General features: G+C 36.5%; 1 protein-coding gene across 1 annotated transcript; it reads right to left on the reverse strand.

The window, feature by feature from the left end:
- Window positions 1-1,264: 1,264 nt before the first annotated feature.
- On the reverse strand, window positions 1,265-16,030 carry how (protein held out wings; the record flags this gene model as incomplete). The annotated part of the gene is given in 7 exon segments (XM_070125705.1): window positions 1,265-4,331; window positions 7,167-7,255; window positions 12,110-12,427; window positions 13,525-13,587; window positions 14,045-14,135; window positions 14,727-14,870; window positions 15,914-16,030. Coding segments are annotated over 6 exon segments (810 nt in total), but the record flags the coding sequence as incomplete, so codon positions are not given.
- Window positions 16,031-16,104: the final 74 nt, after the last annotated feature.

Here is a 16,104-nt window from a genome sequence, read left to right on the forward strand (position 1 = left end):
ACCATTTCTATGACTTTATTACTGAAACCTTTGGATACTGACAATAATTCTTCATAACGTTAAGAAACCGAAGTGGAGCATATACTCTATTCTTCACACTTTGGCTTTTTTCTACTGTCTCTGTATAATATTTCAACCCAATGCCTCCGGGAAAATATGAGATTCAATGTAGTAATATTCTGTGGAAAGTCTCAGTGCATTGATGGCTCTGCAAGTGCATAGCCACAAAGGAGCCAATGAGTAGACTAACTTCACCTGACTTCACTTTGCCTTGAGTTTCCAGGACTTCTTTTTTTTTTTTTTTTTTTTTTTTTTACAAAAGCTATCAATATTGACACTGTTACTTTTATTATAGATATCATAATTACTATAGTGTTATGATATTACCAACTGAAATATCAGATGTCAGAAAATATTTTTGAAAATCAAGAAAAAGGGTAAACAGGTGAAACAGGTACTACTCGTAACTGGCTCACTGGTGACTTCTTACTTGTGGAGCCATCTTTGAATAAAAACAATTGTTATATTAAAAATACATTTTCATCATTTTTATGATATACCAGTACTTTAAGTTAGTTTTGGCCTATCTACCTATCTATCTATAGTCCAAGTTTATATTAAACTAAAACTGAATTATAAATACCTATATACAAATTTCATGTTTTTTATCAATAACAATCAAAACTGCTTTTGATGACTCGATTTATACTTACTTTAACAAAGTAACAATGTCCTGAAAAAAAAAATCATATTCTTCTTGGTTCCATGTCCTTTAGTTTGAGGTTCGGCAGAGTTGAGTTGCTGAATAATCCAGCTTGCCAAAGGATTTCTTATCCAAACATGATACACAATTTCACATCTTCTCACCTCATCAGTAATTTGTATAATAATTTCATTTCTTGAATTACACCACCACAATAATATTGTTTGGCTGAACTTTCAAATCCTTTATTTAGTCTCATGTATTTACCTTTAATGTGTGTAGTGTGTTCAGAGTATATAGTATGTTCACATTTCACTCTAATATTTCATAGATAATGCCCCATAATGAAAATCTTTTAATAGTTAGTAATAATATTAGTTTTTGGAAGTCAGTATTATCAGAGGCCTGTAGAAGAATATGCCAAGAATCTTAGATATAAAGCATTTGCTAGTTGCCATGCATATAGTATAATGATTAGACCTTTCATTACCACCTATATTAGTAAATATAAAACATTAGTAGCTCAAAGGAAGATGGAAAAGGGACAAGTTAAACACAGGATTTGTACGAAACATTTTTATATTATAGAGAATAGGAGATTATAAAATGAAATACATTCTGCATCTTGAGGATTAAAATGCATTGTCCAACTTGAGTGTTCTGTAAGTAGTCCACCGTCACAGTGATACCATTCCCATGATTGTGAGTTCAATTAACAAGCCATTATTAACATAAATCTTCTATTAGATATTTTGATAAAGGTTTAGGGCAATGTGAGTTAAGTTTTTGATATATTATGTACATGTATTTTCCTGCAAGTGTTTGTAACAAAAAATATTCTGGGTTATTATCCATCTATGAACTGAGCCAAACAAGAATTTCTTTGATAATGAGTAAAAAACAATTGTATTCTTTAAATTTTCTTATATTAAGAAATTATTTAATATTCTATATCTCATAATTTACAAGCTTCCATCAAAAATGAAATAAAACTTCATTCTTATGAGTGAGCAATATGACACAATCATCCGGACGCATCCAAAGACAAGTACCAGAGCAGGCACTGTACAGGAGTCACAAAACAACACCAGTCATGTTGTACCTGAACTGTCAAAAGGTCTTGCTTCATTAAGTAGTGTAGAATCACAGAAATGATTTATTTTTTTCTTAAAGAAATGCTTTGTCGTTCACCTTTTTTGTGACAATGAGTATGATTATCGAGTTGGTGTAAAAGCAATGAAGCAAAGAATACTAGCTCAGGGCCAGCATGACTATCAGACATATGCAAACAGGACGGGTGGTTACTACGCTCTCCTCACTAGCTGGCATATGTGGGGTAGCACCAAAATATATTTCAACAGGAGGCTTCATACTTACTAAAAAAAATAACATCTAGAACACTGAGATTCTTGTGCTTAAATAATTATACATTTAGTTTCACTTACCAGATTAACATTAACACTTTTTTTTTTTTTTAGATTATTCTGAGTATACATTCTTGTACACCAAGTACATATCCAATTACATGCATGAGAAAAATATCTAAAAACTGAAATATAGACTCAAAACTTGAACTCCTGCAACTGAAGCTCTGGGGAAGTCACAACCAAGATTAGGCAACAAAAGAGGAAGGCTTATTAACAGGGATGAATTTATATCCTATACAAAAAATTGGCACATGTGCGTACAACAGCTTATCCACAAGTGATGAAAAAGGAACCTCCACCCTAACATGGTTTGATGTTAATGCATAATACGTACTACTTACACAACTACCTGTTGATACGTCTGGTAAGTACAACTACTTACATTTAATATTTGCACATACTGAGACGAAGGCGAATCTTGGATGCTTTCCAAACATCCAAGTATGGCACAAACAACAGCGACAATGGGAAAACTAAAATAGAAATGACCTTCGTACATTAGGCTTTCTACCCCCCAAAATGCTTCTCATTTAATTGTCATTGCATAGATCCATGCTTAAGTACAATAAATGGTTAAGTACAATAATGAGATGATGAACAACTATGTACACAAGTGTCACACCTTCACCTGCTAATATTCGCCAATGACCGTCGCACCATAGCAACCTGCTAACCTCAGGAAGTGTGGTAAACAGTTTCCCAATTCTTCGCTTTCTTCAAGAACCCGCCTGAGTAACAACAAGAGGCTAACAGCTACTTACCACATCATAATTTATTTTCCTATTGGCACATTAATCTCTACATAAGAGGTCCACTGGGCTCCACTATAGAGGGCATTCAGAGAGAATTACAATAGTCATTTCTGAAGAAAACCTTAGTAGTTTGAGGAGCCCATCTAGTAAATTAAGGCACTTCTAACTTGGTCTAATAACCAATCTGACTTACACTAAATTACACCAACCAACCAAATCCTTACACTTAATCAGCCATTGGAAAACAAATATAGCTTCATTCTCTAATTGCTATATTTGTTATCCCTTGTTTTCAAGTGTATTGGATTCTTTTCATAAATCTATATCCAATATAACTTTTGGTTTTATCATTCAGAAAAGCAACTAACCAACTGGGTTAATCTAAATCACTTCTTAACTAAAAGTATACTTTTAAATAAACTGCTCAATGATCAAAAACAAAAGTAAATATTCTTTCTTTGAATAAATTCTAATACAATGGTCATTAAACTTTTTTAAATCCCGCATCCTGGTCATGATTTGGCATTCTTCTTCAGATTCTGTACACTGTATTATCACTTCTGTCCTTAAAAGAAAGCTGCACCTTCACTTGCGCTTTATATTGGCCAAATATTAATGGGCTCTAGATTGGTCCAATTGTCCCATATCACAGCACAAGGCTTGGAAGATTGACATTAAAACTTACATGACACTTTGCACTAGAAGCTATCGAGATTCTTTTTAACACCTATTTACTAATCTATTTATAATAAAGATATAACACCAACAACACAAAGACCCTAACGATAAAGCTGTGTGACCAAGCTTAACATTAGCACCATCTCTAAATGCACACATTATATAGTACCAGTCTCAAGTAATTGATCTTCAGAATTACAAAGAATTTATTTTCTTCAAACAGATTCATCACTTATGTTACTGGAGATTCTAAGTAGGAGCTGCCTATAGCTGAGCAGTATTCCACCCTAGGAATGACTTTGAACATTGTCACAGAGGTTTCTGTTGTAATATTTAGTATCTCTACACAAGTTAGTACTTTAAAGTTTAGTTGACAAACTGGTGGTTGTCGTGCCCCTGTGGGCAGGCAGTTGGGACACGTAGGCACCATAGCCTCAACATTATGCAAAGGCTTCCCTGTGCCCACCCAGAAGGTTCTGAGCCCTGCCCTTGTACACGGGTCGGCAGTGTAGTGGCCATTAGACCCATAGGTCATCAACCTGCCCTTGGTCATGGGCGGTATTGGAGCGGCACCGATGGCACGTACCGACGATCGTGGAGCCGGGTGGGCGATGCTGCGGCACCCGAGCGCAGCGCGGTTAGTGGTGTGTCCTAGGGTGAGTGGTGGTGGTGGTGGAGTGGTGGTGGTGGTGGTGCCTCAGTGCTGGTCAGTAGTGACACGAGGGACACAAGAGAAGGAGCCCGGGGCGGGTTAGCAACGCGCCAGGTCAGCTGAGGGACCAGGATCATCCGAGCCAGAGGGGAGTTAACAGAAAAAGAGAAACGAATGTTAGTACATTACACTGGTGCAGGATGCCCCAGCATCATAATCTAAATATGATTATTATTATTATTATGATTATTATGATCTTTACACATGAAGGTGCACTGTATCAACCACCCCCTGAACCCAATGGCTTAGGACAAAAAGCTGCAATATGTATGTACAGTGCCCACCTACAGTCTTGCTCTACAGTGCCCTGCTTGGCAGCATGCATGCGGAACCACCCGCCATGTGAGTGACAGCGCCAGCCATGAACAGGCAGCAAAGGAGAAAGGATAAGGGTACAACAGACAGCAGCACCCTGAAGTCCTGGGCAATAAAAGCATGGAAATACTGGGATGAAGGTGAAAGTGCAGTTGTAGTATGTTTAAGTGTAGAGCATCAATCCATACTCCATTCTCTCTACCTGATTAGATTGATAGATTTACTGAGAGAAGAGGGTTTCATTTGTTCAAGATATGTCATACAAATTTATGTCACCTGTGATTGGTTTAGTTACTTTAAAAGTAAATAAAGCTCATTCAGATTTAATATTGCCATACAATGAAATCTAAAAGCTTTAGGGTATAATGGTATGCAAATACATTTAAATAGTGTATTGAAAAGCATTAGCTTTAGAAATATCCTGCACTGAAGACTGAATCATAAAATTAATTTATGGTGTTTTTTAATTCAAAACAAAACGATTTGAAAATGGTATGACATACCTTCTGTCCACAAATAATATATATACATAATATACATATCAGCCTATCCCTGAAGGCATGTACACACATACAATATCCCTCAAATCCACATGCACACATTCATACATTCTTAAAGTAATAAGATACAATTTTGCCATATACATATCTTTAAAAATAAGTATAAGAGAACAGAGCAAGAGAATCAACAATGAGGATAGTATAAAGAAAAGATGCATGAAAAAGAGAAAAGAGAAAAGTGATGAGAAAATAAAGAGAGAGGTAGACACACCATTCATTCCCACAGCCATGCAGATGAAAAGGACCAGGAAAATGTACCTCATGTTCTATTGTTACATAGTATGAATGTAATGTTATGAATCCATGTTTTGGGAATGATATGAATGCAGTGTAAAATGAGACTATGAGGATATCAATGTATATAATATACAAATGTCAGAGAAGGGTTGACAAATTTTAAGATGAAATTCTCTAAAATATATATGGAACAATGAATCTGTTGATATAATATGCAAATGGGAATATCTGTTTAAGCTTAGAATATAAGATGACAGGGCCTTGCACTTAGGAAAGGTCTGGCCCCAACTGCTACTCTAAGGCTACTGTCCCCACTACAGGCTGGTTCCTCAGGCAAGCACACACGGCCTTACGACCATTAGTCAGGTTTGTACGTTAGTCATGACTACGGCCCAACAAATACCTCAAGGCTGGTTAGTTCTCTTTAGGTAACTGGTGATTAATTATTTTCAATGTTCTAAGGATGGCTATTTTCCTCTTCTTATCTTTATTCTATATTCAGCAGAGCTGAAGAATCCATATTTATTGTCTTGTTTTCTTCTTCTTGGAATGAAAAGCATTATTTACTTTTCTTCATCAATTTATTTCATGACTTATTGGTATTCAAAGATCCCGAGATATACAGATACTTTGGGCTCTTGTAGCTGTGACCTGTACTTCAAAAACAATGTGAGCACAATATTTTCTTGGGCCCCATTCTTAGGTGGCTTTGCAACCACAGTCCTTACCAACTACCCATTCTTAAAGCATAACTTCAGTTACTTAAATTACAATAAATGGAAACAAATTATGGCAGATAAATGACTCCCATAGTGTGAAGCTGGCCAAGTTTTCAATCTTGATAGTCATGAAATAAAAATTAAACAGTAATCCAATAGCTAAAATGTTTTTGCAAAAACAGTAAACAATAGACAAAACACTGGTCACAAACTTGAAACCATAGTCATTACTCTTAATGATCTTTTTGATAAAGAAAGATAATGCAAACTTAAGCCTCAGTAGGGTTTTCTTGAGATAATTTACCACTTCTACTCTTAAATCATCTGAAATCCCTACTGAGGAGTCAATAGTCAATGATGCAATGAGAGAACAATTTTTTTTTTACATTTTTTTCTTTATTGACCAGCTTCACATGGGGTCTGGAAACACTTTAGGAAAGGGCATGGTGAGCAAACTCCTCCAGCTATGAAGTTCAAATACTATGGAAATTAAGAGCTCCAGATTTGGCAAACAAATCAAAGTCAATCTCCTGCTGAACTCCAGGCAGGAGTGACCTGAGTTTGACAAGCATTATTTTTTTTTATAAGATGCTTCCAAAATATTAATAGCAAGAAAAAAAAGTGAGAGAAAAACAGAAAAAAATAGTCTGATAAATTACAAGCTATCAGGATGCCCTTTGGAAAAACAAATGCATGGACGGAATGTTCAAAAGATAATAAAACTGATAAGCTGAAGGAGAATCAAAAATAAATCTCACCACGCCCGAACATTATAAATATATATATCATAAACATGACTAAAATATAAATAAATCATTTCCCCACATCAACAGTCAGCATTTTTAAGTCATAGTAATTCTTATAAAAATAAGGAAAACTAACATTTTAATGTACTAAAAGGCAGCAATTACAAAAAAAAAAATAAAAAATAAAAAAAGACTATTCAAGTAAGACATGTTAAATGCTCTTTCAAACGAGCAATACAAATTCACCATTGAGGTGGGGGGAAGTGAGGGAGGGGAGCATGATATGGGGGCAATCGTCTTAGTGACATTCAACTAACCTGGGTTGTGGCCTACGAGAGCGTACCCGTCCTTTGATAGGGGTGCTCCCGTGCCTGGCCCAAATGGCGCCGCTGCTTAGCCGCTACACCTGAACAACACAACGTGATGGCATCATGTGGCAACGTACACACCATACAACGGCTTTAGGTGTCAGAAAACAAGCCCAAGCAAAGGATGGGCACAGCTTGCACAAAAGAACTACATAAACTCAGACATCATAATGCTTACTTATGCCCAATTCTCTTAAAAATGTTGGACTTACAGTAGGCATGAACGTGAATAAATATAGTTCTATTGTCACAAACATTGGCCTCTGCCTTGGCTCCCCTTAATAATTTTGCATTCATGCAAAGCACTAATACTCTTGTCTATGACTAAGAAATAGTACACATTTCATCCTATTTGCATGATAATTATGCTCCATAGTACATTTAACATATTACATTTATAGAAGAAAAATTCACAACTGCTGCTGAGTGACACTTTGCCACAAAATCCTGTCGTGTATAACATATCAAAAGCAAATGACAGTATCAAAGCTAGACAAAAGCTGCTTTAGTACATTAAAGTCCTCACTGGTAACTAAAAAAGAAGTAAACTACAACAGTACAAAAATAAATGATAAAAAAATCACAAAAGATCATATGAACCTGTCTATAAGAGACTAGGCCATGATTAAAGACATCTTGAAGGAAACCTGATTTCAAACATGTGTATGTACATTTATAGCACCACCGAAATCAGACTGCAGCTGGAAACAATCAAGGCCAGTTAGTTCTGTTAGTAGTGGTGTTATGCTGCTGTACAAGGCCCTGTGAGGCAGGAACCTCTAAGCCAGAACCAAATGATGTGTTCTTTCTAGGGGACTCTGTACCACGAACTGTTTGGCATTACCAGACCTAATGAGTTCTATGACTAGTGAGAGTGATTAAAGTAATCTTGGTTATCAATATAAATATTTCAGGTTACGGATCATTTATGTACACCAGCAGAGTCCATGACATATATTCTTAGCAAATAAAACAAGTAAGTTATCAACACCATAAAATATGCAATATTTTGATAGTTTTTATCAACTGCACATACAAGTATTGGCAAAACAAGAAATATCCTTTCTGCTAACCTCGTCAGGACCCTATCATCAACAACCTTATATACAGAATTTTGTTAGAGATACCTCCAAACCATGTTATACCTTTTGGCTCAATTCACTCTATATTTAGTTATTTATAACTTCATTTAGTCAATGGATGATCATTTTGATTACTTTATATCCAACTGATAATGAACTTTTTTTTTAATGAAACAAAAAATGATCAAAATGAAATGAGGTGCAAAGGGAATTAACTGTTTTAAGTTATAGAGAGTACATTTTAGGTATGTGCTTGTGCTAGGCTTGTGATAATGAAAGCATTTTAATCATACTTTAGTGACTACAATGCTGATGAGAGTTTGGTTTGTTTGTAAATGAGGAAAATGGGAAAACAACAATAGCACAGCCAAGAGGTTTGGATCTGAAGTATATATATATTGATATCCCATAGGGAATCTTATAGCTGTACATTATCAGTAGGTGTCACATTTTAAGCTAGTCCCTGCCTTATATGATCAAAGGGTTAAAAGTGGTTGCCAAAATTTGTAATCTGTACAGTGTGGCACAGAGTTCCCTTCCATTACCTAACCAGGCATTAATATCACCAAAGGTCACAGATGTTAAAGAGTATTTGAGTAATAGTAACAAGTGGCATTAACATATCAAGCTTAAAAAAAAAAAAAAAAAAACAAGAAAAAAATAAAATAAAATAAAAAATAAATGCAGAGGAAATCAATATACAACCTTATGTAACTGAGACAATTTGATTAGCACTTACTTTGCCAATAATGTCTAACTGAACCACAAAAACTGATGTGAATCTGACCTTAAACAGAGTAAAAACTTCAAGGACAAGCAATGAAGGTAACAAATCTTATGGAAAATGACCTCTGCTACTATTACTCAAACAGTGACCATTAACTGTGATCCCGGCATAAACAGTATGGTTAGCATTTGACCCGTGTCTTCTCTCTTCAACCTAGGATTGAATGGTGTTAATTATGGCACATTAGTGGCCTCTACGAGACCCATCAATCTGGAACAGTTTCCTAAGCAATTGCCTTGCTCCCTTATTTGGCACTAAACCATCTACTATCAAACTCCTGTATTTCTATAGATCAGACAGTTATATATATATGTGTATATATAATAAGAGAGATATAAATGAAATATTAAAATAATGATGGTAATCATATAAATCATAATAAGAATAAAAACTAGCATGCAAGACATTAAGTGATATATGATTTACTTGACTTTCTGAATAGTAATTAGCTCTTTACTAATACCACTTTCATATAAAATCTACAACCCTACAAAGGCAATTGCTTTGATAATCCAATTCACGATCTGCGTTCCTTGGTTGCTTCAAATCTTTACTGCAACATGCTATTGTATTCTACTTGATATAGATGTTTATGGGAAATGAAGGCAATTAAATCACAATGAAAAATAAAGAAAATAAGAAAAACTTCAAGTGACTTGTATTTCTGAGAAAGCTGAACCATTATGAACGCAGTTTGAGTATGTGTTAGCACAGCAGGTGAGGCACAAGGTCGAACTTAGAGCCGACTTGCCATGTTGCTGTCACCTCGGTTAGTAACTTGGTCCCTTGGTAGCTGTTATTAAATTCATTATTAAATTGTCACCATTTGGAAAGATGAGAACATTAATGAGAATCAGGATAATATCCAATGGCTTTAAGAGCTGCCTCCCCGTAGCATAAAACTGATGCCGTCTCGGGAAAGCAAACTCACCATTACTGGGTGTTATTCTACATTCTAAAAGATTGCACAAACCAGCTCCTGTTTAAAAAGATGATTATTAACAGCTTTGGATTGTATCATATTGCCTTTCTAGAGGATGCTTCTTTTCTCACAGGAAAACTACAAGGCCTCGTTAATTCATCTTAAACCTTCAACAACTACTCAGCATTTACAAATAAACATTTCAAACTTAACACTTATCAAACCCCAGAAGGGCTTTACAAATATAGAGTAAAATAATGAAACAAAATAATGAAAACTAGGAAGGCAATGTGACAATTTTTCATGTGTGTCCAACAGATTGCCTCTGAGCTTCCTAAAATATATTTGTGTCACATTCATAATTAGAAATTGATGTATAATCTATTGTTGGTATTCAAATTATACTTATAATTTAAATTAGTTGAATATAAACTTTGTTTATCTTCACTAATAATACACACACACACATATATATGCATAGATATATACACATATTTGCATGTATACATATATATTCACACACACACATATGCATAAATATATATATGTACATATTTGCATATATACATATATATATTCATACATATATACACACATATACATATACATACATGTACATATGCATATACATACATGCATACATATGCATCCATATATATGTATACATACAAACATGCATATACACATACATACATACATATGCATATACATACATATATGCATAAATATGCATATACACATACATACATATATATGCATATACATATAATTACACATACATACATATGCATATACATAGATACATACATGCACATATACATACATTTTATATATGTATATGTATATGTATATGTATATGTATATGTGTATGTGTGTATGTATGTATGTATGTATGTATGTATGTATATATATACACACACACACACACACACACACACACACACACACACACACACACACACACACACACACACACACACACACACACACACACACACACACACACACACACACACACACACACATTCATACAAATATATTGCTACTTTCTCTAATCTGCAACATGACCTATACCTGTGGCTGAGACAAAACTAAGAGGATATCTATTGGACACACATTAAGCTTATATTCCAAATCAAGAAAGTTAGGCTAGTTTAATAATGCATTACTGAGGAGGAAGTGGGTATAGATTTGATTAAAATTAGATGCTCTTAAATAATCTAAAGCATGCAAGACTGCCAACCCAAAACCAAGAATAACTATATTACTGCATCCACCACCACGACCAAGAGACAAATTAAGTACAGTCCTATAATTAAATCTCTAATATACCTATGTTGTAACATCTTATTGAAGATAAGGAAAACATCAATTAACTCATGGCCTATAGCCACCAACTTCAAAACACACTTTGCAAAAGAGCTATCAAACTACCTATATCAAATGAAGTATAAATAAATATAAGAGCCATCAACTTTCACAACCTCAGACTCTAGCAGAATTATAAAATATTTTCAGTAACTTATAATGCACACTGCCAAGTTTAAGTTTGGCACTGAGAACCCCTCACAACGATCAGTCCTCTGAGTCACATTGTAAATATTTGAGGGAATGAAACAGGTTATCTAAAGCATTTCTTTTCAAACATTTCTCAGAGGTAGAAAAAGCACCATACATAAACATTTACAATGAAAGCACTGGCCACAAAATGGAATGCAATAAACAAATCACTGGGCTTATTATGCACGCTGAATGAGCAACATTTGATAACTTAAATCTTTTTTTATTTTCAAAATTATGAAGCTCGGCCAATAACAAGTGTTTGGTTACACTATCATATCAGCTATATTACTTTGCTGGAAAGCTTTTTTTTTTCCCTATACACAGAAGAACAAGTGAAAGCCAGAGCTGGAATCCCTAGCACAACAGACGAGCCCCACAAAAATCATGGCAACACACCACCGCACGCTGCAAATGCTGTGTGCGGCAACATGGCCAGATAGTGTGGTTAACCCTTGGTGGGTGTGTGAACGGTGCGTGGGTGCGGTGGTGTGGGTGGTGTGGGTGGACTAGTACATGGTTCATCTGGCAAACAACCCACCAGCAGCGTCCGGGGGGTACTCAGTGAGGAGGGGGGAGGTGAGGGCAGCGTAGTTGGCAGCATACTCTGCAGCAGCGGCATATGGAGCAGCATACAGGAGACTAGCAGATGCATCACTTGCAGCAATCAGTGGTGGCGGCATCCCAGCATTTCCTGTTCCATTTATCAGCGCATTTGAAGTTGGAACATGGATCCTTGCAGGCATGATGAGAGGAGGACCACCCAGCGGTGTAGTTGTGCGCAGCGGAGACGGGAGTGTCATTCCTGGCGTGATGAGGCGTGGTGCCTCCCCTGCAAGATGACCCAGTGCCTCAAATTCTGGCAAGGGGCAAAGAAGGTCATGTTAGTCAGTCAGTCCACCACCAACACACACATACTCCTCAAAGTAAATTAGTGCATCCTGAAAATGGAAAACAACTATACCCCTTAAGTCATGAGACTTTAGATCTGGAGAAAAGAAAGCAATGAATTTAGTTTTATTATCTGAGTCCCAATCCCTGACTATGTTATAACTTCATAAAATATTGCAAATGAGAGGAACACTTGCAAATCATTAGTTATATTAAATCTCAGACATCCAGTTGTTAAAAATCTACTCTATGAAGTCTCTTTATAGTGCACTATAAAAGCTGGCTGTTGAGATTCTAATACGGTTGTAAATCATGACCATCTAAAACTGCTCTGCAATTTCCACTTTACTAAGACACTCGCTGCACTGAGCGAACCTAACATGAATTGATAATTGCAATCTTTTTTTCCTCTTTCATAGTGTACACTACCTTCCATACACATTTAACCTTCTCTTTATAAAAAGCAATTAATTATCACCCTAAAATTGCCAGCCCATGTAAGAGTGACCCCTCTAACAATTAAAATCTATTCTAAACATCTGAAGAAAAATTGGATATCTTTATAAAAGTACACTATTTGTTTCTCTTTTCTTTTCTTTTCTTTTGGGGTGGGCTGGGAGGGTGCACTATAAAGAGATCATTTGGATAAGAAGTCTTACAACTTTTGTTATAAGTCTGAAATATTATTGTAGCTGTGGGAATAAAAAAACATAATAATGTATCTCAGAAAGATTAAGCCATCAATAAAGCTGCATTACCAGTTGCATTTATGAAATAACTCCTACACACACTGTGGAATTTTCAAGAAGTTTCTCGGTGATGAGGACTTAGCATGACAATGGATATATTGAACAGAACCCCCAAATTATTTCAAACCATTTTTATCTAAATGAAACAAGTAATGCATTGATTCGTCTAATGATATAATAGGATCTATCAATCCATACAAAGGACAAACTACAATATAACAAGGAGAGTTTAAGTACTTCAACTCTAGGTTAAAGTTACAGTAACCTCAACTCTGTCTAATATAAGCAATAAATCAAAACGGCAAGAGTACTATACCGTTCACTGGGTACAGTCGACCCCCGTTATAGTGGCTGCTCTGGGCAGAGGCCAAAAAGGCCACTGTAAGGAAATGGCCAGAACAAAATGCAATATAAGTGATTGAAATTAATGTTAAAAAGGGGTTAATTGGGCTTCGTTTACAGATCAGTGGCCTTTGTTAGGATGTGGCCCCTGTAACGAGTCGACTGTATTATTCCAGTACAGTGGTGTGGACTGATCAAAGACATGCAAGGCAAATGTGCTCTTAGGAACTGAAATCATATACTGCAACTACAAACAGGTTCTGATACTCCAAAAAGCAAATACTCCTACAGTATGGTGCTCCATCTGAGTGTGTATATGACCTGCACTGCTGTTAGGAGTGCAATTCCAAGAGCATATGATGCCAGTAACACACCAGTCCTCTCTATAGTCATAACTTGTATTATTTAAGCAAAGTCACAAGCAGGAATTCAAATTATAACACTAAAGGTGTAATAACTACAAACAGTGCTTAAAAGCATTAGATAGAACATACCTGCATTCTTGCTGGAAGAATCTCTGTATGTGCCGTTGATAATGGCAAGCTCCATCAGCTGTCTCTTCTTGAGTTCATCTTCACCATCAGCCTGTAATATTATCATCTTCTAATGAAAACTGCTAACACGCCTTAAAAACAGTCTGTTCAACACCAAAATAATTAAAGGTAATAGAAAAAATGGAAAAAAAATAGAAAAAACATTATATGTGTATGTGTGTATATATGTGTATATATGTGTATATATATATCTGTGTGTGTGTGTGTGTGTGTGTGTGTGTGTGTGTGTGTGTGTGTGTGTGTGTGTGTGTGTGTGTGTGTGTGTGTGTGTGTGTGTGTACACGTGACTGTGTGTGTCTGTGTGTGTGTGTGTACATGTGTGTGTGTGTGTGTGTGTACATGTGTGTGTGTGTGTGTGTACATGTGTGTGTGTGTGTGTACATGTGTGTGTGTGTGTGTACATGTGTGTGTGTGTGTGTACATGTGTGTGTGTGTGTACATGTGTGTGTGTGTACATGTGTGTGTGTGTACATGTGTGTGTGTGTGTACATGTGTGTGTGTGTGTACATGTGTGTGTGTGTGTACATGTGTGTGTGTGTGTATGTTACATTCATATAATATATAAATAAACTTTATATACATTACATTCATATACTAGATAAATAAACAATGCACAACTTACTGATGGAACCAGCAGCTTTCGGATCTCTTCAATTGCTCGCTGAATTTTAAGTTTGGCTCTGTTCTCTGTGTCTTCTACAGTAATGAGAACATGCAATTCCTCATTTAAGTGCTCCCAGTTGGGTTTGCCGCGGTTCTGCTCCTCCTGTTTCACAATTCATAAATCATTGCTGTTAGTTACCTTTGTCAAGTGGTTCTGCATACTTGTAACAAGTTTCCTATAAGGGCAATTACAAAGGTTTACATGCAGTACAACATTGACAAGCACAAAAACGGACACATTTTCACTACATTATCAATACTTTAATACACAGACAATCTGTCATCTACAACAGACTTCCAGGATGTTAAAGAAATACAAATCTGAGTTTGGTGATGATAAACCACAGACAATGAACATCCGAATATACTAAATACATATAGAATAAACAAGGAAATCTTCCTCTTATGAATAATACTATTCAAACTAACATTAAACTTACATCCTGTTAAATCCCTCTTCATACAATCTAGTCCTGTTCCTGAGTTTGCAGCATGTAATATATATCAAACAAAATATCATGATAATGTTAAGAATATCCATTCAACTGTGTATTAAATATATTTCATAAGTTAAATGAAGAAAGGGAGAGAGGAGGTAAAAAGAAGAAAGAGGAGGAGAGAGGAGAGGGAAGGGGGGAGACAGAAGGGGGAGAGGGAGCAAAGAGAGCGAGGAAAGGGAGTGAGGAAAGGAAGAGAGAGAAGAAAAGGAGGGGGAGGGAGTAAAGGAAGAGAGAAGAGAGGGGAGAGGGGGAGGGGGGGAGAGGGAGGAGTGGTAGAGGTATAGGGAGAGAAGAGGAAAAGGAGGGAGAGAGAGAGAGGGAGAAGGAGAGGGAGGGAGAGAGAGGGAGAGGGAGAGAGGGAGAGAGAGAGAGAGAGAGAGAGAGAGAGAGAGAGAGAGAGAGAGAGAGAGAGAGAGAGAGAGAGAGAGAGAGAGAGAGAGAGAGAGAGAGAGAGAGAGAGAGAAAGGAAGAGAGACTAAGAAAGTGGCAGGCATGGATGAAAGGTGGAGGGAAAAGCTAAAAGGATTGAGACACAACAAACAACTCAAACAGTTATATTCTACAATTCGGTAGAGCAAGTTTCCAGTTCTTTGTGTGCCTTGGCGAGTGAGGGGAGAGTGCAGGAGGGGGGGGGGGGGAGACTAACCTTCTTTTTGTCCCGCATTGAGCCCTTCCCGCGCACCATGATCTTGCACCCGGTCTCTTGCTCTAGCTGTTTGGCCGTCATACCGCGCGGCCCTAGTATTCGACCCACGAAGTTGAACTGAAAAGGAAGAGAACATTAATTAATCGTTGGATCACTCTCACTCCAAATGCGCGGCGTGTCTCGCAGCCCAG

This window comes from Penaeus vannamei, chromosome 9, assembly GCF_042767895.1.
Source record: "Penaeus vannamei isolate JL-2024 chromosome 9, ASM4276789v1, whole genome shotgun sequence".
In the NCBI taxonomy this organism is placed as follows: Eukaryota; Metazoa; Arthropoda; class Malacostraca; order Decapoda; family Penaeidae; genus Penaeus; species Penaeus vannamei.